At 41.0% G+C, this 24,038-nt stretch overlaps 1 protein-coding gene across 3 annotated transcripts; it reads left to right on the plus strand.

Annotated features, from left to right (window-relative positions):
* Positions 1-257: 257 nt before the first annotated feature.
* On the plus strand, positions 258-23,767 carry xrn1 (5'-3' exoribonuclease 1). Of its 3 annotated transcripts, none has more exons than XM_058088203.1 (40): positions 258-472; positions 1,507-1,739; positions 2,526-2,623; positions 3,436-3,545; positions 3,654-3,764; positions 3,840-3,925; positions 4,323-4,410; positions 5,713-5,881; positions 6,548-6,615; positions 7,059-7,196; positions 7,274-7,443; positions 7,531-7,620; positions 8,243-8,399; positions 8,725-8,844; positions 9,565-9,734; positions 9,825-9,942; positions 11,331-11,426; positions 11,516-11,619; positions 11,897-12,031; positions 12,106-12,268; positions 13,299-13,412; positions 13,488-13,586; positions 13,942-14,057; positions 14,162-14,308; positions 14,384-14,473; positions 14,863-14,998; positions 15,094-15,150; positions 15,921-16,053; positions 16,461-16,530; positions 16,614-16,809; positions 16,875-16,946; positions 17,035-17,118; positions 18,233-18,328; positions 18,408-18,545; positions 19,212-19,341; positions 19,539-19,711; positions 20,303-20,416; positions 20,506-20,611; positions 21,266-21,444; positions 22,103-23,767. In XM_058088203.1, exons 1-40 carry the CDS (start codon positions 398-400, stop codon positions 22,412-22,414), a joined length of 5,061 nt encoding a protein of 1,686 aa, XP_057944186.1. In that variant the 5' UTR covers positions 258-397; the 3' UTR covers positions 22,415-23,767. The 3 variants fall into 3 exon arrangements, with proteins under 3 accessions (XP_057944186.1, XP_057944195.1, XP_057944204.1); XM_058088212.1 differs by having other exon boundaries at positions 19,542-19,711; XM_058088221.1 differs by having other exon boundaries at positions 11,331-11,418; positions 11,514-11,619.
* Positions 23,768-24,038: the final 271 nt, after the last annotated feature.

Raw genomic sequence — 24,038 nt, forward strand, 5'->3', positions numbered from 1 at the left:
ATGCTAGATTATATGAAATTGATTTTTTTTTCTCATTAAAAATATACTGAGATCAAAGTAAAAGTTGGGCCTAAAGTATTGGATATAGAATGACACAAATTGGTATGTGCCAATTTGAGTCCACAAGGGTGTGCTGTGTTCCCAATTCAAAAAATGTTATAATTATTTCCCAACATTGTCTATGTAAAATGTGTCTAATTGGAGTGTGGTTTAAAGACTACTAACCGAACCACTGTGAGGTGGAACTAAAGTGAATGGCAACACGGCGGAAGCATTTAATGGACGCACGACGGACAATTGGCTGAAAACGAAACCTACTGGTCTCGTCCTGCTAGACGTAGAAGGATATTCTCCCAGCTTTTACTTGACGACAAAGACATTGAGCTTTTCGGCGAACATGGGGGTCCCCAAGTTTTATCGATGGATTTCAGAGCGGTACCCTTGTCTCAGTGAAGTTGTCAAGGAACATCAGGTGAGCGGTATTAGCTTAGCAACGCTAGCTTACATGACTATCCTCTAAACCCGACCAGTTTTCATTCAAGGAGATAACGCTACACTGCAATAAATACAATATAATATATTATAATATAACAGTAGCAAGTTAATGTAGCCGCCCACATTCGAACCAACTGAATACAAACTGAACAACAGGCACCAATTACGCAAGGACATTTGTTTAATTAGCGCATCTTTTTATATTTCAATTGGACTGATGGACGGGTTTTCAATATTTATTACCGAAACATTTTTTTTCTTCATTTGTTCTTCTGGCCGAGATAGCTTCTAATCAACAACATGTAAACGACTGTTACTATTGTGTATGTTGTGTTTAGTGTGGTTAGTATATTTCCAATTTACCTTCAGCATCTCAACCACAAAGTTGTTCATATGTGATGGATGATTCAATAGATTTTTTTCAGTTTATTACAATTCAAGTTATGGCTAATTTATTTTCTCGTGCGGGTAAACAAAGCGTGAAAAACTGTTTCATCGTGTTTTGCGTGGATGGTGGATGTGTTTCCGTGTCAACAGGTAAGGAACCATGCAAGAGTGATGCAGTTTTTGCTGCTCAGCCAGTACCAGTACCACCCCCGCAAAATATTATGTTAATATTATCACTATGATTGTCTCAATAAGAACCAACTGGAAAATATTTTGTGGCAAAATAAAGATTGACACACATACTTTTGCATGCTCTGTTTTTTTTCCCACCTGGAATTATTGTATCAGTAAAAGTGTCATGCAATCTGTTATATGTGCACTTTGAAATCATTTATTTGATGCAAAGTGCATTATAAATTAAATTTATTATTATTATGTGCTTGTGTCCCTTTTTTCAGGAGCACTTTGTAAACAACAAACCACATCAAATAACGAAACAGATAAAACAGCTACTTAAACCATCAAAAAGTTGTCTCAAGCGTAATAAAAATAAGAACATAATGACACAGTGGACCATGGAATATATTTTAAAATTATTACTCTTGATACTTTTGTTGACTTCAGATTCCAGAATTTGACAATCTCTACCTGGATATGAACGGGATCATCCATCAGTGCTCCCACCCAAACGACGAGGATGTCCACTTTCGCATCTCTGAAGAGAAGATTTTTGCAGACATTTTCCATTACCTGGAGGTGCTTTTCAGAATCATCAAGCCGCGTAAGGTCTTCTTCATGGCTGTTGATGGTGTGGCACCACGGGCAAAGATGAACCAGCAGAGAGGGCGGAGGTTCAGGTAGACCCAAGTACACATTCTCAGTCCGATTCTGGATCCAATTAAGGGGGTAGTTTAACATCTCCATTACCATCGTTGTGCATTAGCAAGGACGTCGGATTTCTCTGATGAGGAATGTCTTTCCAGTTAGTTGGTGGGGCCACTTAAGTAAAGAGTTAGGTTTCTCAAAACAATATGCGTTCAAAAGAGTAATATGTTTGCTATTTTTTGTACTCATTGAAAATGTAGTTATAATTCATAGCATGTCAGCATTATTAATCATTTATACATGATTCACTTACCAAAACCAACTGGAATCTAAGAAAGTTGAAATGTACTGTCCTGTGTCCAGGTACAAATGTCACTGTCACACTGGTTGAATTTTTGGCTAAAAAGTTACAGAATTTTTTAAGTTTACTGAACCATTTTGGATGGTATCGTTCCAAATGAACCAATTTAGTTCTTGGATCGTATGGTGTCTTTACTTTTTTGTATTTTGGACCATTTTGCACACAACATCCTGGTTTTAGATTGTTTTTTTATTATTTTTGTTCCTTCCCCATTTTTTTCGGGGCTTCTTTATTGATCTTCCTGGAATTAAGTACTTAATTTTCCTTTGACCAGTGTGTTATTTATCCCTGCCTGGTATTTCTTTCTTTCTTCAACTTTGTCGGGCCCGGCGTACCCTAGACACCTTTTGGAGTGCAACACTCGTCGACATAAACAGGATCTACTGTCTAAACATCTTTATGCTTGTGTGTTGAAACAGTGTATTGATTGACGATGTGTGTGGTTGTATGAATCAAGGTCAGCTAAAGAAGCAGAAGACAAGATCAAGAAAGCGTTGGATAAAGGAGAGGTCTTACCCACAGAAGCTCGCTTTGATTCAAACTGCATCACTCCAGGTGGGTGCTCTGGTCCAATCTTACAACTTTAATCTTGATCAGTGAAGTCAGTGAAGAATTAGTGATTCATTGTTTATTGGATTTATCACATTAGTGTGTCCGTGGCCCCTTGCACCAAAGTAGGATTCAGACCAGGATAAATGACAGAGGAGGACACGAAGAGGCAAAAGAGCAACTAAAAAAGAAAGACAGAAAGCATGGCAGAGTATTACAGAGGCGGTCTGCAATACTTTTCCTGCAGAAGTAGTACACAACTGTATTGCTTTATTTTATTAACACATGGGATGTCCCGATGTGATCAGACTTGATCGGGACGTAATCTCCCAATCAGCGGTGGTGGTACAGAGTGAGACCTCTTCACTCCATATAGCACAGTAACAGCTGCGTGTACGACATGCATGACAATCACTTTCCTGCAGTGATGTTGTAGGTTCAATGCCGCCGTCAAGCTAAGCAGAATTGAAGAAGCTTGGCACTGTGTTTCTTCGTTCTTCTGTATTACATTTTTTTAATGTATTATAGAAATATCGGATCAGTACTCGGACTCAGGGACAAAAAAAATGAATGAATGAATAAATGGTTTCCATTTATGGTGAGGGCTGACTGAGATATGGCATTAAACTAAATCTTGAGACTAGATCTTGGACTTTAGCCTGGTCTGGTCTGGAACAGGCTTACTGCACACAATAAATCTCTATGACCAACAGCAATGAAAACACATTTAGATAAAAACACAGGCACTTCTTTCTAAATGTGTTTTTTTATTTAAATAAGCTGGTGGCAGTTGTTAGTTGTCACTCTTCTCCTTCCAGGGACTGAATTCATGGTGAGACTCCAGGACCAGCTCAAGTATTTTGTCCACAACAAGCTCTCCACTGACAAGCTGTGGCAGAATGTCAGAATCTACCTGTCAGGTCATGAGGTGTGTGCGTTTTTGCAAATGAATACTGTATCCGTGTGGTGCTCACCACAGTTTGTAAAAAAAAACTATGTGAGCCAACCTAAAAGTTTCAGTATCTGTCTTTTTCAGACCCCTGGGGAAGGAGAGCATAAGATCATGGAGTTCATACGCTCTGAAATTGCAAAGCCAGGTCATGATCCCAACACCCGACACTGCTTATATGGCTTGGATGCCGACCTGGTATGACTTTAACGTAAATGTTTGTCAATGTTTGAACCATCTTTGAATTCTCTTCTTCTTTGCCTGCTTTTCTAGATTATGTTGGGTTTGACCAGCCATGAACCAAATTTTTCTCTGCTCAGAGAAGAGGTGCGCTTTGGAGGAAAGAAGTCCCAGAAAAGGTTTGAATTGCTGGCATGCTCCGGATCGTTACAATATACTGTATATGTTTGAGTGAAACAGAAGTATGTGTATAAATAGCCTAAAATCCCTATCCAGGCAATTGAAGCCTCTTTTAATGATTTGAACGTTTTGAAAAGTTATTGAGTTCAAGATAAAGTGGTCGAAATAGCTGACTTATCTTCTTTTACAACAAATAGCTACAGCATCTGACTGAACAGTGCTTGTTAAATGGCTGAGAATGACATATTTGTAATTATTACACCAGCGGCTAGTAGTGTATGTTCCCATGATTGGTTTAAAAGAAGGCATGGGAAAGATGTCTTCTTCTAATATAATGAAACTGTGGCAAACTGTGGATAATATTTGTATGAACTAGAAAGTTACTTTTTCATCCAGGATCACCGCTCCAGAGGAGACAACCTTTCATTTGCTTCACTTGTCTCTGATGAGGGAATACATTGACTACGAGTTTTCAGCGCTCAAGGTGCGATATACTCATTCATTCACCCTGGACTGGTGGCCAGCCAATCACAGGGCACATATAGACAAACAACCATTCACACTCACATTCATACCTATGGACAATTTGGAGTGGCCATTTAACCTATCATGTTTTTGGAATGCCGGAGAAAACCACGGGGAGAACATGCAAACATGCAAACTCCATACAGAGATGGCCGAGGGTGGTGTGATACTCTCCTGTTTCAAAATTGTTAGAATTTACATTTTCTACTGATGGATCTGAGGTTCTAAGTAGAGCTTCATAACGCAAAAGGAAGACATGGGAATGACGCAAAACATTTTCCATAAGCAAACAACCTGAACTGAAATAGGCTGTCCGTCACTTGAATCAGTTTTAGTTTGAGACCATAGATTAAAAAGAGGCAGGCATTGTGAACTGGAGCATTGTCTGGTTACTACACAGACCTCAGAGGGCCTTTTAGTCATGAGGGATGCCCCCTGCAACATCTCTACATAGCCATCTTCTGGTTGATGCCCCTGCACAACCTGACACTAGTGTTCCATTGGAGAAAAAAAAGCAGTCCAAATCATGATGGAGCCCCCTCTACTGTGCCGTGTGGAAAACATCTCATGTGGGATCTCCTTGTCATGTAACGTTTGAAGCCATCAGAACAATTTCAGTGTCCCATGCTTGGTTCTCTCCTGCTAATTCCAAATTGATTGAAAGCAACAAGGCCTTTTGAAGACGTATTCTGTTCTTAAAAACCCATCTGATGGTTGTTTGCCTGCACTCGGCACCAGTAAGAGCCTGCATTTGGGCTGAGGATCGTCGTGTGTCTTGACAGACGGTCAATAGGATCCTCAGCTCGGGGGCCAGTGCCGTATCTTTCATCTACCACATGGCTTTCTTGTTTCATAGCCCTCAGGATCTTTGCAGAAGCTTCAAATGACTGTCTCTCTGCATCCAACCTAAGCAGCAAACGCACGCTGTGAGAGGCCTTTCTTATGCAGCTCAACAATCCAACCACGTTCCAAGAGGAAGGTCTTTGCCTTTGTCATGAAGACCTGAAGGAAAATGACATTGAATAGACATTTTTGGCAAGATTTTGGCTTTTATAGGCTGTGGTCTTCAACTTTTGATCAGCTGATGAACAGCAGATTTCACTTGAATGCTTGTTTGCAATACATTACTTACTCACTACGCTCACTTATTTTTTATTTTTTTTTGCATTGAGAAGCTCCATTCAGAACCTCCTAAAGATCTAACAGTCAAAAACATGAATTCTTGCCATTTTTCAAACGGTCTTAACATTTTGATTTTTAGACCCAAATGGGCTCAGATTACGACTTGGAAGGAATAATAGACGACTGGATTCTAATGAGCTTCCTTGTGGGCAACGACTTCATCCCGCACCTTCCTCATCTCCACATCAGCCACGATGCTCTGCCTTTGCTGTATAGGACCTACATCAGCGTGCTGCCCGACCTTGGTGGTGAGAAAAGATTGTAAAACTTCACATTCTGTTCACTTATCTAGCAAGATGCTGACTCACAAGTAAGCCCCATCTTCTGTAAATGTTGGTGTAAAAGCTGATACCTTTTCTTAAAGGGAACTAGTATGCTTTTTATGAATGTAGTTAGAATGTTGTATTCTGGTGTTAAACCATGCCAGAGTCTCAGAGAATGAGGTTTCCACATTTGGAAGTGAGCCCTGAAAGGAGTTTGGGACGGCCCTTTCAGAGGGCGTGGTAAAACTGGAGTTGACGGTGTTAGCAATGAAGGAAGCAGGAAGCTACATTTGTTTACAATTCCTAACAAGGAAACTCTCGGGTACATGTGGTTGGAGTTATTATTCCCTACCAGCAAAGAAAATTAATCATAATAAACAAGGGGTTACTGTACTGTCAAATTCTGAAGCAGGGCAGCGTCCGTTCCCTTTGGAAAGAGGAGCGCTTGGCACAGTTTGGGCCGACTTGAGTGAGTAAGAAAGTATTCGCATTTGTTTGGGCCAGTCAGAGAAGCACAAAAAAAGATCCAGTAAATAGAACTTATTTCTTACTGTATTTGAAGGAATGTACAGTTACTAGGGTTATATACACACACTCAAATCTGGCCTGATGACCTACGGTTTTACAGTTATGCCTTTATATTTTTTTCAGGTTATCTGAACGAGAATGGCCATCTTAACGTTGCCAACTTTGAGAAATACTTGGAGAAACTTTCTGAGGTATGTCATGCATCAAAATGAATGGATTTTAGTCTTTAATTCTAAATATCTATGGCATTCGTATCACAAAAGGAATGATGTAAGCATGTCCCGATCACATCTTCTGGATCGGGGTCCGAACCGCTGTATTTTTCTAAATCTGATCATATCAGCTTCTGGCACGATATCAGGACGATCTAGTTGCCGTATCACATTCGTAACTTTAACTATATACACTATAAATACTTGCTAATATTTTATAATTGAACACGAGACATGATTTATATAGATATATATATATATATATAAAAACTGGACTTGTTAATGGCGTATAGAAGGGTTTAGATTCTGTTCCACAGATGGCGAGAATAACAAATCTTGGGCCTCTATGCATAAGCTTTCTGAAGGGCATTCCTACCCCACCTACACAGAGTCTGTAAGTGCCTTTCTTTACCTCCATTCAGTTTGACCGGGAACACTTCAGTGAGGTTTTCGTGGACTTGAAGTGGTTTGAGAGTAAAGTTGGTAACAAGTACTTGAATGAAGCAGCCGGCCTTGCTGCAGAGAAGGAAGCTGCCAACAAACACAACAACAAGGAGGATGTAAGAACACTTTTGTCTAATATATATAATCCAACATTGTATGCTTTTAATAACAGCACATGTCTGTGCACCTTCAGAATGCCTCCCTCTCTCTGGCAGCTCTCACCTCATCAGATGAGGTGCCAGGAAGTGGGAAAGGAGCCGTGGTGGAAGATGAGGAAGAAGAAGATGATATATTTGAGACTGAGTTCAGACAGTACAAGCGCACGTACTATATGACCAAGATGGGGGTGGATGTGGTGTCTGAGTGAGTTTGTTGCCGCATGCACTGCACAACATGCACGAGAAAGAGCTTACTGCTAACGTCCGATGATGTATGTTCATTCTTTTGCAGTGATTTTCTGGCTAAACAGGCCAAATGCTACGTGGAAGGTATCCAGTGGATTCTACACTACTATTACCATGGCGTTAAGTCCTGGAGCTGGTGAGAAGTAACACATCCTGTTTATCATCATCATCATCTAATACTGCTGTTATGCTCCTCAAGAGGAGGGGTTGAAGGCAGACACCAATTTTATGCTAAATTGTTTTGGTGATAAAGTTCCATTTTTCTTTCTTTCTTCTTCCGGCTCACTTCTTACCCTTTTCTTCTTCTTCGTCTTATTCTTATTTTTTCCCTCTTCTTCGATATGAATTTCTCTGTACCAGAGAGGGTTTCCAAAGAATGCTCTTGCAGATGGAAAACGGAGTAAGAGTACAGCTGTCAAGTTGAACAAATATGCCTTGACATCCAGTATACAGTATATAGTATGTAGTATGTTTACCCATGCCACAAATAGTGGTAGTTAGTAGAGTTGTCACCTGTAACAAGGAAAGTATAGAAATGCTGTTTGCAAGTCAGAATCCTCATCTTGCGTTGCATCATCTAGTCTGTCCATTCATTGTGTCCCGTGTCCATTGCCATGCTATCATTCTTCCTCTCTTTTTCTTCTCATTTCTTCTTCCTTCCTTTCTTCTTCGATTCCATCTTCCTTATTCACAGACAAACGTGGTTGATTTCTCAGCCCACTGAGCTGATGAACACCTTTATATCTGTTCCTCCCCAGGTTTTACCCCTACCACTATGCACCCTTCCTGTCAGACATCAAGAATATATCAGAGTTGAAGCTGAGCTTTGAGCTTGGAAATCCCTTCATGCCCTTCCAGCAGCTGTTGGCAGTCCTGCCTGCTGCCAGCATGGAGCTGCTGCCTGAGTGTTACAGGGTAAAACACACACCTTGTATAGCCTTTCACACACACTACATCAAATTATTTGAAATGCACTGGACTGGTTTTGGTGCAGATCCGGGTTAAGGAATTTTCACACTGTAAAAGAAACGCTTTGCTTTGCACATTACTGCTGCTACCGGATTGTTGGAGCAGTACTACCAAGCATGTCATGATGTTTCACACTAGACACGCAAACACTCTGCTCTAGAGTTCGTGTTTTGATATTTTTACTTTCGTCCATCAGTTAGTTGGCAGTGCCCTTCTTTTAAAAATAACCAAGTGCAAACATGATCTTAACGTTGGTCTATCTATGTTTTAGCACCTGATGACCAGTGAATTGTCGCCCATTATTGAATATTACCCAGTTGACTTCAAAACTGACCTCAATGGCAAGCAGCAGGAGTGGGAGGCCATTGTACTCATTCCCTTCATCGACGAGGTATGTACTTGCTTGCATCAGATCCGTCTATGCTAATCAATGAAGCTAATGTACACTTTGTGGTTGGAGGTTGAAATACATTCAAATTCATTTGAGCTGTTCTTTCTCCAGAAACTTTAATTAAATTTTCTACCGCTTATCCTCTAGAGGGTCGTGGGAGGTGCTGGAGCCTGTCTTCAGGCGAGAGGCGGGGTACACTGGTGGCCAGCCAATCACAGGGCACATATAGAGAAACAACCAATCACAGTCACATTTATACCTGTGGCCAATTAACCTAGCATGTTTTTGGAATGTGGGAGGAAACCGGAGTACCCGGAGAAAACCCACGGGAGAACAGAGAGATGGCCGAGGGTGGAATTGAATTCGGGTCTCCTAGCTGTGAGGCCTGCGTGCTAACCACTCTTCATAAACTTTACGCACAGTAATGTACGTATAGTTAATGTACCACGAAAACCAGGCATACATGTCATATCCGCTGACATAAATTAACAAAAATACAGATACATTAAATATACACATAAAATATCAAACAATATAAAATGCTGCATTCATGTCTGTGGATTTGACCACTTCTCTGTCGTTTAAATTGGTTACACCTAGCTTTGAATCAAAGTTCGCCTTTATCCATTCTAAAACTGTATCTGATGTGTTTTTGAGATCATTATCCTGTCGGAACACTCCGTCAGCCTCACCATGTTATCTTTTATATGTTTTTAACAGAGGCACTTGCTGGCAGCCATGGATGCCTGCAATCATAAGCTAACAAAAGCAGAGAGGGACAGAAATCATCATACAGAGTGTGCCCTCTACACGTACGAGGCAGAGAAAGACTTCACATACTCCTCCACTCTGCCTCAGCTCTTCCCAAACATCAGCCACTGTCATGTCAGGTGGACAAACACATCATGAGATCCACAGGCAGATTTTAACACTGTTGTTCATCTGTGTTGACTGTATGTTCATGTTTTGGGGTTTCATAGGGAAGAAAACATTCCTATGGATGCCTGGCACGTTCCACTGAACCATATCAGCAAGAGTGTGGATCGCTCCGCCCTGTATTTCTGTGGCTTCCCCACACTGCATCACATCAAACACAAGGTATGGATGTCCGTACCCTCACATGCACGGATCCCTTTTGTTGTAGGACTGGATGGCAATCATAATTATGATCCCATCATAGTGGTTTGTACCTACCTTGGTTTTAAAGGACTACACTTTTACATTACTAATTACAGCACATATGGGACTTACATATTCCACCTATAACGTCATCTGAAAAAGTCTCCAAAAAGCGGCAACAATGCTTCATTTACATGTAATCTGACATTGTTATTCATTCATTCATTCACCGGAGTACCCGGAGAAAACCCACACATGCACAGGGAGAACATGCAAACTCCACACAGAGATGGTCGAGGGTGGAAGTGAACTCCGGTCTCCCAGCTGTGAGCTGTGAGCTGTGTAACCACTCGGTTGCCGTGCAGCTCACATTGTTATTCATTCATTTTCTACCGCTTTTCCTCAAGAGGGTCGCGGGGGGTGCTGGAGCCTATCCCAGCTGTCTTCGGGCGTAAGGTGGGGTACACCCTAGACTGGTCGCCAGCCAATCACAGGGCACATATAGACAAACAACCATTCACCACATATAGACAAACAACCATTCACACTCACATTCATACCTATGGACAATTTGGAGTCGCCAATTAACCTAGCATGTTTTTGGAATGTGGGAGGAAACCGGAGTACCCGGAGAAAACCCACGCATGCACGGGGAGAACATGCAAACGCCACACAGAGATGCCCGAGGGTGGAATTGAACCCTGGAATTAACCCCTAGACCACCGTGCTGCCACATTGTTATTATGATTATTAAAATGTTTACGTCGATCGACCTATATTGCTGGTGCATTGATACTTACTAGCTATACCACACCGAGCACTGCTCTCACAATGCTTCAGACCACTACCATATCTACGCTGTTCCAGCGCTTCAAGTATTCCGGCACCGTGCCAGATCTCCGGCGTTTCAATATGACCAACGAAAAAAAAAGAGTGTGTTGTGTTGTGTAGCGTGTTGGTCAAGAGACATCTGGACAATCTTGGTTTAAATCTCCGTTGGACATCTCATTGTGGAGTCTGCATGTACTCCAACTTCCTCCCACAGCCCCACAACATGCATGTTAATGTGGTGGTTAATTGGCGACTCTACGTTGTCCATAGGTGTGTATGATTTTTGTTGTTTGCAATTGGCTGTGTTCCCCGCCTCTTGTCGGGATACCCCCATCAACCTATTGGGGAAACACGGCATAGAAAGTGAATGAATTATGTATTATTTATTATCAAGTGGTGGAAATGTTTGGTGGTACGTCCTATCACACGAGTATTGTGAATGTATATACTGTGTGCATATACAAACGGTTCATAAAATTAATAATGAGCAATTCTTGTATTTATTCTCTCTCATGCATGGCCTCAATCAATCTTAGTTTAACATGAAGAAGAGCGGGGTGCTGGTGTTCCAGCAGCCTAGCAGAGGTGAGAACATGATGTTGGAGATCCTCCCTGGTGAGCAAAAGGAAATGGTAAGCTTGATCTTGCTTCTAAAACGCACACACTACCAGATTCCAAGAGTTTGGAATCATTAATTATATTTAATAATTACATCTTGTAGCTTTGTGATCACGTTGCTGAACAAGTACTGGGGAAGGCCGTGTTTGTCAACTGGCCACATCTGGAGGAAGCTCGCATCGTCGCTGTGTCAGATGGAGAAACCAAGTAAGGCATGGTTGATATAAATGTAGACGTCATGCACTTGCAGCATTGCAGGTTGTGGCCCCCACTAAAGTGAGCTGCAGGAAACATTATTTCTTGCCATGAAAACTAATTTTAAATCTATTGAACAATCATAATGCTTTAATAGGGTGTTAAATATTAGATTTCACAAATGACTTATCTGTATTCCACTTGCTCTTTTTCTATATTCACCATCATTTGACTTTAGGCAGACATGACTGTGAATTTTATTTCAGTCATACACTTTTTCTGCTGACAGGTTTTCTTTGCATGAACCGCAAGGCGTCCAAAGAGTCTACGACAGACCATCCACACCTCCCCCCATCAAAGTCACTTTCCTCTCGGACAAGGAACAACGGGAATGGGAGAAAGAAGTCCAAGGAATCACTGAGCAGTAAGTATTCATTTTGTTACAGTTCAAGTGTATGTGGGAGAGAGAGATACACACATATTATTATTTTTGCACAGGTTTCTGAAGAGGAAAGGCATCATCGTGAATGAAACATCGGTGGTTTTATACGGGCAGCTGCTAACAGGAAGGAAATACATCCCTAAAGCCAGCGGTGTGGTGGAGCTGGAGAAACAGTGGGCAAAACAGGTCATTGCTTTTGCCCACCAGACTGTGGTCAAGGTACAGTACATTGAGAACACTTGCAGAGTCGCATAAAAACGGCTGTAATATAGAGTGTCACAAGACACCCAACTCAAAAGACAAAATTATGCATGATATTGGATCCACAAGAAACAGAACGAGAAAAGATTTTAACATTAATTTGAATGAATGTGGAAAAAAAACGTGATAGAATAAAGCTGTACAATTTGAATCTCACTCTCCACTCGCCTGGCGCTTCATCCATGTTCACGTCAATTTCACCATCAAACATGCCGGGTTCCACTGTGGGAGTCTGTTATTGTTGGGTGGTCACCGGGCGCAATGTCACTTTGAACGCCCCTCCTAGCATGCTAGCAAACTCTCAAATCACTTGACTTTCACAGGAGACATAGTAGCAATGTTGTTGGACTGCCCTAGAGTCGTGGCGGACGTTAGAGTACATGCTGTACGTAGTATTACTGTACGTGTAGTTCTCTGATTAGTTTATTGCTGTCCGCATACTATTACGTCCCTGAGTCAGCAGGAAATGGTCTACACTCAGTCAAGCGGCGCGCTTATCTAACAGTTTTATAGATTTTGGAACATGCTTAAGGCGCACCACATTAAAAGCCGCATCATCGATTTCTGAGAAAATTAAAGACTATTAAGTGCGCCTTATAATGCAGAAAATACGGTACATGAAAACCGTAGAAAATAAGTGAGTGTACAAGTTAACACGTTGTAATACGAATTGTCAGTGTCGGCGGGGGCCGGCAGAGGGGAGGTCCATCATGGTGTGAATGGTTCAGTATGAGTACCACCCAAGGCTGTGACTTTTCTGGTTGCAGCCATTGTTTGATTCTTTTGGCTTTAGCCATTGAATGTACATTATTTTGCCGGAGTTGCTTGAAGGCAGCATGTGTCAATATGGTCGTCTGAATTTGTTGTGATTGATTGATTGGATTATTTTTCCCCTCCCTTGTGTACCTTGGTAGTTCTTTATTTGTAACTCATGATGTCAACATTGTGATTATAATGTAATAATTATCCCTGTCCTCACTGTTTCTAGGACATTAAGGCCTTTTATTCATCTTTGACCAGTTTCAAGCGCCTGGAAGACCTCTTTCCTCCTCACAGTACTGTATTCATGGTGGGGAACCCCTACTATGCTGCCATGGGAGAGGTCTGCCTACTTCAGCGTTCATCACATCCAAATTAGTCACTAGACTGCAATCATTTATGCATTCGTTCTTTACAGGTGCAAGATTCCAGTGATGTCATCAAAGATGGCCGTGTCCGTGTGATTTTCAACGTGCCACATGAGCCCCAACTAGAAGTCTTAATCCAGAACCAGCATGTAAGACACACTGTACACTTGGGAAAAAAATATTTTCACTGTGTTGTAAAATAAGTGCTGAGAGTCATGATACAGAACTCAAGACCATCTTTGGCAGGAACAAGCACCCCTACAAGTGAACTTTTAACGATTGTTATTGATATAGATAGCTTACTGGCATCTTATTGATATGGCCATCTACCACTGTGTTGGTACGCTATATAGTATATTTACCTGGAATGGCCGATCCCAACAACCAGTCATTTATTATGAAATTATCTGCCCAAACTTTTTCATACAATTGTATATATCTAATTTCCAAGGTGTGGAGGCTTAAGGCACTGTTTCTGCATTGACTGCCTTTTGTATTTTATAGAAATATTGTGTGAAGTACAGTCCTGGATATGTTGTGGCGTCCCGTCTCGGCATTACGAGCTACCTTGTGTCCCGCTTTTCTGGAAGCATCTTCATCGGCAGAGGGTCGAAAAAGAAGTTGAGTATTAAGTCTTCTCTCACAAGCACGTTGAATGCTGCTAAATACTTCTGCTTGTGCTACTGTATCTATTGCGCTTCATTAGCTCTCTTCTCTTTCTTAGTCCCTGTGGGGAGCAAAAAGCAAATGTTGGCCTCAACCTGAAGTTCAATAAGAAGAATGAAGAGGTTCCTGGATACACAAAGAGAACGGAGAAGGAATGGCTCTACTCCGCTGCTGTGGAGGAGCTTTTGGCTGAATACTTGGAGAGGTGAAGACAGAGAATACTGTCATTTTTTTTACTTGGATTAGAATCATTGACATGTTCCATTTGTATGTTGAACAGATTTTCAGAGGTGTTTGGCACAGTTTCCAGAAACTCTCATGACGACATCTTCTATGAAGACGACATCTGGCCTGGAGAGGACCAGAATGGGTAAATGCATACTTGTGTGTTCAAGCTTACTTATATTAACCAAAATGCTACAGTGTTTACAGCTTTGGGGGTTGAGGAAAGTTGATTCCAATTTCTATATTCTGACTGTAGACTGAAAACATTTGGGTTTTGAAGATGAGAACAGAGAGCAGCAGTTTAGTCTTCATTTCCAGGCATTTACGTCTGAATCGGATGCGAAATCTGGACCACAGCAACTTTTTGTGTGAAGCCACCCAGAAGTATTGGAATGTGTGGCTGGTTGTAACCTGGCAATCACATCATAAATAGTTGTTTTGTTTTCAGCCACGACTACAGCTAAATCATGCATCTTACCATCCATGCTTTCAGTATGTTTAATTCATTGGTCATTGTAAATTGATGATCCACAGGGCTGAAAAGGTGGCTGAAATCACTGCATGGTTGAAAGGTCACCCTGTCAGCTCCATCAGCAGGGCATCATGTGACTTGCAAGTGCTGGATGCTGCTATCGTGGAAAAAATTGAGGAGGCTGTGGAGAAAGCCAAGGTGATAGACGCAGCCTACTGTTATACTCTAAGTACACCTATCCAAGTGTTGGCCTTCCTGGAACACATTTTCTCTGCTGGCGTTCTCTCTCACAGGTGAAGAAGAGCACCAAGAAAGTTCGTGTCACTGTCAAGCCACATCTCCTCTTTAGGGTTAGTAGCTTTTCTTTATACAATGTGAAATCTGTCTGCTGGAGTCACATATTCATCCTTCTGGCCACATCAACAGGAGAGCTGTGAACATATTTCATTTTCTTAACCAATTCATTCATATGCTTGGTCACGAAAGGTGCTATAATGGTTTGATTTTTCATGTTGATGGCTAGTTGGATACTCATGTTTGACAAAGTCAAACATCCGCCTTTGTTTGAGGGACTCTGTTCTCTCCAACATGGAGGTTGAGGTCAGAAGTTGACATACACTCATCACAGGCTTGAAATATTGATCATTTACGGGAACTGTTCTTTCTCCAGGGTGGAATGATAATACAACAGTGCACCATTTTGAAGTTATTATGGATTGTCACTAAATTACACCGGTTCAGAATTGTACATACTTAATATATACAGAGCTGCCAAACCAACTCTTTTCCAACTCATTCTGTGGAAGATGCTCATTCATTCCCAACTGACATCCCAACTGAATTTATATGAAGGTGTGTAAAAATGCCACTCAAAGCTCTTTGTGTTTATCAGAGTGTTCTATGTACCACTCAACAACAGACATTAATCTTAAGAATGAAAATTGCATATCTGATACTACTCAATGAATAATACAATACTTTATTTTCTGATAATAGCCATCATTTAGAGGCCTTCCCTTCTGATTCCAAATGACGACCTAAAAGTGGAGTTATTTATTGTTTGTACAAAGTATGACATTCATTCTTAATTATGAGTATTGTCTGTTATTTCCACGCATAGCCTTTGGAGCAGCAGCAGGGAGTGGTCCCAGACCCTGATGCAGAGTATCGCCTGTTTGACAGAGTCATCAATGTCAGGGAGAGCTTCACTGTCCCGTTGGGTCTCAGAGGAACAATCATTGGCATTAAAGGAGGTAAAATGCCATTATAAATGCTTTTTTTGGATTTGATTTGTGGAGAGCGCCAACATGGAGCCAAAGAAAGTTGCCACATTTTGATAAAGAAGGAGAGAAACGGCACGATTCAGGTGGTAGAGTAGTCGTCTCCCAACCTGAACGTTGCTAGTTCTATCCGCCATCCTCCCCTGATCATGTAGAACAGGGGTGTCAAACTCAACAGGTTTTCTTTCCAGCCGGTCACTGGACTCACCCAGTGTATTAACACAACAAGACACGCCACACTGAATGCTAACCAGAAAATCAATGTAAACTAAAGCACAGTTTTGTCGTGAATTTTTTTACATTAACCGAAAATTATCCTAACCGAGGTTCCACTGTACATAGATCTAGTCAGTAACTTGCACGTGTGTTTGGGCTTTCAGCGGAGCGCGAGGATGAGGTTCTCTATGAAGTGGTGTTTGATGAAGAATTCGCTGGAGGCCTTAACATCAGGTATTCAGCGCCACATGCTCACTGTTGGAAATGCAGTCAACATAGTAGAACATCTAAGATGAAAATATATGTCATCTCTTCAGGTGCACATCACCTCGTTGTTACCGCCTCCCTCCATGCGCTCTGATCAACCTCTCCCACGGTAGCCGAATGGATCCCACGTCCCACAAACTCACCGCCATTGTCAAACCTCAGCCCGCCGCCGCTGCCAACTTCAACTCGCACCATCACCTGGGCAACCTCAACCACTCACCGCGGTCACCGTTTATAGCCACACAAGTAAGAGATATTGTAGTCTTTGCATTGACTTGGTAATAAGAATATCTGTTCAACCTTATATTCAGCATAACAAACACGCTGGGGTCAAAGGCAATGGCTCTACCTCGAAGGCTTCCATCCAGAAACAACAGGCCAAGGTGAACTTTTGTCTGCCCTCATTGCCCATTGATGCAGTATGCAGTGAAGACAGATTTTACATTAGCGTTACTTTTTCTCCACATGCAGAGTAAAGAGGCATACGCAAATGTGTGGCAGTCTCTGCAGAAGTCTGCCCCTCCTCATCAACCTCCTGCTCACTGGCAAAATAATGTAAGTTTTGCATTCGATACATTGTGGGACTAGACACATTTTCTAGTGGATGCTGTGCATTATTGTATCACCCTCTAAAACAGTGGTTCACAAACTTGAATAGATTATTGGGAAAAGGAAGCATGTCCCCACTGTATGTGTTGACTCCTCCAGCCCATCTGCCGCCATGTCATTGATGCACTACAAAATAGCCTTGTTTTGACCAAGGCATGGTCAAAAGTTTGTCTGGCTCAAAATAAATCCTGTGTCTTATTTTTATTTGTTTCTAAATACCTGAGCAAAAGTGAAGGTGAACCTTTGCACATTGTATTGGACACAAGTACAGCGGTTAGTGACAGACACACAAGTGCATTTTCTTAACATAGGATTCCTTATACAGTACAGTATATAAATCAAATATGTTTTCAGTTAGATCTCAGAAAACGTGCTTACGACCTTCTAAATGTCAGTTTTTTAAATATTATTAGAGCCCTCATATTGCCCAATATAGTAGATAAAAATAATAAGATAAAATAAGATGTTAAAAACATGAATATTAGTCATGCGTGGAGGAGACAGGAAGTGATGTCAGGGGTTTGGCATGGGTTACAGCCGCTAAAATCGCCCCTTTTATGCAGGGTTGGGAGATAATTCAACCAACAATAAAAGCTTATTGTTCCAGGGATCAAGTCTGGTGCTTGTGTCTCACCACAACATTACAGTAACATTACTAACTATTAACCAGTGTGAAATACTACATATTACGTCTTTGAATGCGTCTTCTAAATGAATGCCTTATATTTGTATCTTACTCCAGATATTTTTGTTTAAAAATTGTTTATTTCAGCCAAAAAAACTAAACTTAAAATGTATTATGTGGCCGAATTCGACCACAAAACAGCATGCTTCATTATTTAAGATATTTTTGAAACTCCATGATGGAGTGAAGTGGCAAGGGATTACTGGAGGATGTTGGAAATGCACTGCTGATCGGGTTTTATCAATTGAACAAATGAGTTAACATGTTCTGTTTTGAGCCTACATACTGAATATACATACAAACTAGAATGTGTTCATGCTGTTTGTTTGTTTCTTTCAGCTTTTTCCTGATTTTGTATCTGTGTTTATTTCGTAGGCCTCCATTGCTCCCATCAGATTGTTGAAGAAAAATGAAGATGCCATCTCCCTTTTGCCTCAGCAGAACAGCGTCAACCAGATACACAGTTCTAAAGTGAGTTCGACACACTTGCCTATTTAGTTTTGGGGTGTTCTGTAGAATATCAGGTTTCTGAACATATTATGTGTCTTAGACATCTGCGGAGTTTGAGGACCTCATAGCCAGCCTGAAGATCTCGAAGGAGAGCCAGGAGACACCAAACCCTCCTACCCCTGCACCAACCACTACCATTCAATCAGATGGGCCATTGTCCCCACAATCCTTTGCCATGGTGAGTAGTGGTCCCTCATCTAGATTACATTTTAATTTCCTTGTTTTATTCTGGAAATATGATAATGTAATTTACAGTATCTGTTTTGTTTTTCTCTTTTGAAACAGAACTATAATACAATAATGACTTTTGACGATGGTACATGTTTCGGTACAGAGGCATAGCGATTTCCCACACACAATTAGGTGAGAAGGACAGGAAGTGTTTATGGCATCTGGTCCGTAAAGAAATACATTGCTGTCCGCTGACGTCCTGGAAGTCTGGTATAAATAAAGGACAGGAGGCACGCTTAGTCGTATACACAGCTTGTCTCTTTAGGGACTGTCAAGAGACCCCAACACACACGTCCTGTTTCAGGTGGCTGGTACGGGTCGGTGTGTTGAAGCCTGTTTTTTCCCCTCATTACAATATGTTTGAACATTTGGAGACTTAGCAAAGTACAAGTGAACCCGGGGGAAGTTACCACAGGCACGTTGCATAAAAGGAGTGATTGATTTGTTCACAACACAGTCTAGGTAACCACGCCTCCTTGGTTATTGGAACAGTATTTCTGATGTTATGGGGATGACGTCATCATTCCTCATGTTGGCCCAATATATGGTGATGATGGCACCACTCTACTCGCATAATTGGCTAAGATCATGTTTCAACTATCTGTTGTTGTAGAAGGGCACCAGGGTGTTGAAGGAGATGCTGAAGATCGACAGCGCTGGATCAGGAAGCACTTGCCCTCAAGAGGCAGGCACTTTCTCTGAAGGCCAGACGCAAAACCCGAGGAGAAAGTCTAAAAAACTAGGTACTGTTGTTGTCCCTCTTGATTTCACATTACTGTATAACCATCAGCCTTACGTCACAATCTGAGCAAAGTAGTTCAAATAATATCTCCTTTTGTAGTAAATGTAACAGGAGGCATGCTGTTTTAGTAAACCTCCGCTACATATCAAGTGAACACATGTACAATTTAGTGCAACCCGCCTTTTCTTCTCCTTTCAGCAGCAATGATGACCATTCCCCATGGAGATCCAGCTCAATCATCTCCTGATGTGCCTGTCACCCCCGTAAACCAGCCCAACTCTCTAATGGCCAGCAAGGTGTCAGAGCTGGCCTGTGTGTGTGTCACTTTAGACATGGCGCCACCGGAGTTCAGCTTTATGCACAACAGACAGGTAACACTGTAAAATGTTGCTCTTTCTTAGAAAAGCTTAGAACCTGAAATGCACTCAGCCACCCCAAGATGTTTTTAGTTAGAAAATCAGATCCTCCACTGACAGCCAGCCTTTGACTCTGCAGTAAATACACATGTTGTGTAGGGGTGTAATGTTACCTGTATTTGTACATGTACTATTTATTAGATATTTTTTTTAACGAAATTTTTGGTTTGGTACATAGGCTTACTGATGGGTGCAAATTAAGAGAAGGACAGGAAGTGTTTATGGTGTCACCGATCAACTTTGTAAACAAATATGTGTCCAAAACAAAGTACAGAGCTAATGCTATTTAGCATTTAGCTAATGCTAAAATGCTTACGGCAGCCCTCACGGAACCGTGACAGATTCAGTGTGAGCCCGGGGTTACTGTGCCAACCATCACCTTAAACCTAAAGTATGTACCAATTTGCCATGCTGGTGTACCATTACACCCCTGCTGGTATCTAATGAGGAGATGGGAAGTGGGATATGTTGTGTGTTTGTAGTTGTCAGCTGGTGTATGAGACTTTGTACAGTATATGACGTGTGTGTGTGTGTGTGTGTGTACAGGGTGTGGTGGTATGTCAAGTCAAGCTGTCCAATGGTTTGATTGTTCACGGGCCGCAGTGTCAATCAGAAAACGACGCCAAGGAAAAAGCTGCCTTCTTTGCCTTACAAAGACTGGTATCACATTCTTTTTGTTCAGTGTGTGTGTAGCACTTTCATATGTTGTCAATGAGAAGTAATGCAGTGGAACTGTTTTTCTTTTTAAGAATTCACTGGGGTCAGGCTTCCCTCTTCAAACTCCTCTCTACCATGGCGTTGGACGCATGCAAGCTCCGCCCATCAGAGCCATGCCGCCTGTCTTTAACCAGCCAGGTGAGGTCCTGAATCCTCATACAGGCGTTTCTGTGAAGCATATACACACGCACACACGCACATTCCTATGAAGACAAGTAAGCAGTTTGATGGAGCAAAGATGATGCCCAATACTGTTACAACCTTGAAAGACCTCCGACTGAAGCATCTGTGCAACTTGATTAGCATTAGCATTAGCCCCAGACACTAACTTCAATGGGTGGCTTTGACAGATGAAATATATCCATCAAGTGCTGCAACACAGGTCTATGAAATAATGAGGTAAATAGTAAAATCAATTATTGTTTTTACCCGCACATTTTCACAACATATTGAAGTCTTTATTTAACGGTGTATTTATTCATTTCAGCATTGAATTCCACATTTAATAACACATTTATGGATTTCATTCCGATTTAATTTCATTATTGACACATTGAAGTAATTAATCCATTATGATGGAGGACTATTGGTGTAACAATTGGTGTCAATATGTTTTAAGTGTACAGGGTGATTCAAAAAGAACGTGCCAAAATCATCAAACAATATAAAAAAAAAACCACACACGTTGTACATACCTTCAAGTTTTTATTTCATGTTTTGGAAGAGTGGCCTCCACCGCCAGCAGCTCTACTTGTGTAATACCTGTCCGTGTTTTCCTCCTGCTGCTTGTAGGTGGCTTGCTGATGCCCCCACAGGGTTGTGGTCCTGCCCCCATGTGGGGAATGCCTCTTCCTCCCCACCTCCACCACCAGAACCAAGCCTTCTACGGAGCACCAGGAGTGTTTCCTGTGCGGCCACAGCCTGTGACCACACTGCCTGTTGGCTCACACAACCAGTTCATCCCCTTACAGGTCGCTTACACGTCATCATAATCATAATCAGACTCTTTGTTTATGGGGTGCGTTTCAATATTCATACATGTCAGTGTTTAGCTCCGAAGTTTAACAGTAGTCATATTATATTTCAATAAACATGTACACTCCTAATTGTTCAAGTGTAAAAATAAGTGAAGTGTTACCACCCTTGCTGGACGGAATCATAACACATCATTTTAATAAGAACAATTGAGGCCACCATTTTGTTTTTATTTTCATGATGGGAGTCTCTAGTCGTTCCGAAATGTCTCAAACTGATTCAACAATGCTGACAGACGCATATTATTATTAATATTAAAAACATTAATATTCATAATTTAAAAAAATAATAATTATAATTAATAAAAATAATTTATAAATACATTTTATAGTTAATAAAAATAATTATTAAAAAATAATATTAATAATCATATTCAGAAATAATTTCTAATACATTATAATTATAAAGACCAATATGAACCATTCATTAAGAAGAAATATAGTGAATACTAAGGAATAACTAACAGATGTTTTCATATCAAATAATAATAATTATGAAGAATATTAAAATAGGAAAAAATGCGAATATCATATAATATTTTTAAAGAATAATAACGACAAGTTCAATGTTTACGTGAATGTTTTCTGTCAACAGGTGACCAAGAAGCGCGTGTTGGCCAACAACAAGAAGAAGCAGGACACACGAGAGTTCTACAGCGCCGCCCAGACTGTGGCCAAGAACCAGAGAGGCCAGGACACCCGCTCTGGCCAATCACAAGCTCACAACGTCAGAGAGACCCAACCAACGTGTAAGGTAGAAGCAGCTTCCAAGCCCACACCGGACCCCCACACGCCCCCCCAGCAAAACAAACCAACAGCAGCCGGCCACACATCTGGCTCCGCCTCCAAAAGGAAACACAGAAAGCTGGCCGTCACCTTTGAGTCGGGTAAAGTGTCCGAGCAGTGAGCTCCTGAAGCGTCACTTCTACTGCATATTGCAGTTTCGCACTGCCCCAGTAGATGGTATTGCAGTATTACTGCCACACTGTCACAGTCATTGATTTCCACAACACACATTTGGATTCATGACGACTTCAGTGTCCACTTCAGCAGGGGTGTCCTAACTTTCACCACATTGAGAAAAATCTTAATTTGTATCACACATAGTAAAAGCACTCCAGTGGAGGTTGAAGATATTGCCCGTCCAGCGATTAAATATAAAAACTGTTATACTATGCCACTAACCGCCCCCCCCCCCCCCCCCCCCAGCCACACATGGGACACCCCTGCTGTAACGTGTCAGCATGTAACGTGTCAGCATGTTGGAAAAGAACGCTGTAAATGTAATGATGCAGCCGAGTCGGCCATGTTTCAAACTCCAGTATTTCCTTTTATATTCAACACTAGATGACATTATTTGGAATAGATTTACCCTACGTAATCAGAAAATTTTACAATCCAAACTCCCTTGGGGGGGGGGCAAAGTCATTTGCAGCCCACAGCTCAATTTCTGTTGGCATTGTGAAAATAAACATAATTGGAAAAAAAACATAATTGGGGAGAAAAAAATACTTGTTTTTCAGAAAAAGTTAGTATACCCCTGATGTGTGATGCGAACATAATTTTTACGGTCTTCCAGCGAGGTGAAATGTGCCTACTCAGCAGTGCACACCTTTTTTTTTAAGGGTGTGTTCATGAATGGAATATTCATGCAAAAAAAAATTGCCCATGATTTCCTTTTCACTTTTTACAGTCTTTTATTTCTTTGAGCGGCAACTTTTTTTTTTATACTTTTTAATGCAATGTCATGAAGATGTGGAATTGAAAAGTCGGGCTGTAAACTTGACTGCAGAAGAGCAGCGCAAGCTTACTCACTGACTTTTTTTTTTCTTGCATTCTGACTTTTTAGAGTTGATTTTAATAGGTGACCTTGAAAAAAAAAGGTAATATTTTCTTTCCAGATGCATCTTCCCACCTTTTTTGAGTCAGTACAAGGTGATGGTGCAAAACAATTGGTTATAATTGATTTGCCAACATAAACGAGTGATGGACGTCCCAATGTAATGTTTACGATAGTGTTTGATGTGTTTTAGGGAATACAATGAAAAGCTTCCATGTTTTTACTTGTATTGGACATCTGTACAAATCTTTGTAAATGCAGTCAGACCATCGGTCATGTGATCATGTATTAATCAACATTTCACCATGAAATGCTCACAAAGGTTAGATGGTATTGGACAAATTTACTGAGTCTGAGTTTTGTTGATTGTATGATTTCATCCTTTGAAATGTGTGGACATATTTACCAAATTAAACCTTTCAGTCAAAGATTGTTATGGATGCTTTTTACACTGCATTTTGCATTTTGATTCAATTTTATGTTAACATAATATGTTAACATAACATTACGTCTGCGCTCCGTACTTGCGTCTGTTTTTGCGTAACCCATTCTCAGTGGATGTCATAAGACGTTATGCTAACGAACTATTTTAATAATAGTCACAAATAAAATAACCCCCAATATATTACATATATGAAGTATGGTTAGTGACCTATTACATTTAAAAAGTAATTACCACAGCACGTGATTT

The sequence above is a fragment of the Doryrhamphus excisus genome, chromosome 1, assembly GCF_030265055.1.
Source record: "Doryrhamphus excisus isolate RoL2022-K1 chromosome 1, RoL_Dexc_1.0, whole genome shotgun sequence".
Classification (NCBI taxonomy): domain Eukaryota; kingdom Metazoa; phylum Chordata; class Actinopteri; order Syngnathiformes; family Syngnathidae; genus Doryrhamphus; species Doryrhamphus excisus.

Coding starts and splice junctions, on each gene's coding strand:
- xrn1 (XM_058088203.1), top strand. CDS start 398: ATGGGGGTCCCCAAGTTTTATCGATGGATTTCAGAGCGGTACCCTTGT. Junction 1,740..2,525: donor CAGAGAGGGCGGAGGTTCAG/GTAGACCCAAGT, acceptor GTATGAATCAAG/GTCAGCTAAAGAAGCAGAAG. Junction 12,269..13,298: donor CCCACCAGACTGTGGTCAAG/GTACAGTACATT, acceptor CACTGTTTCTAG/GACATTAAGGCCTTTTATTC.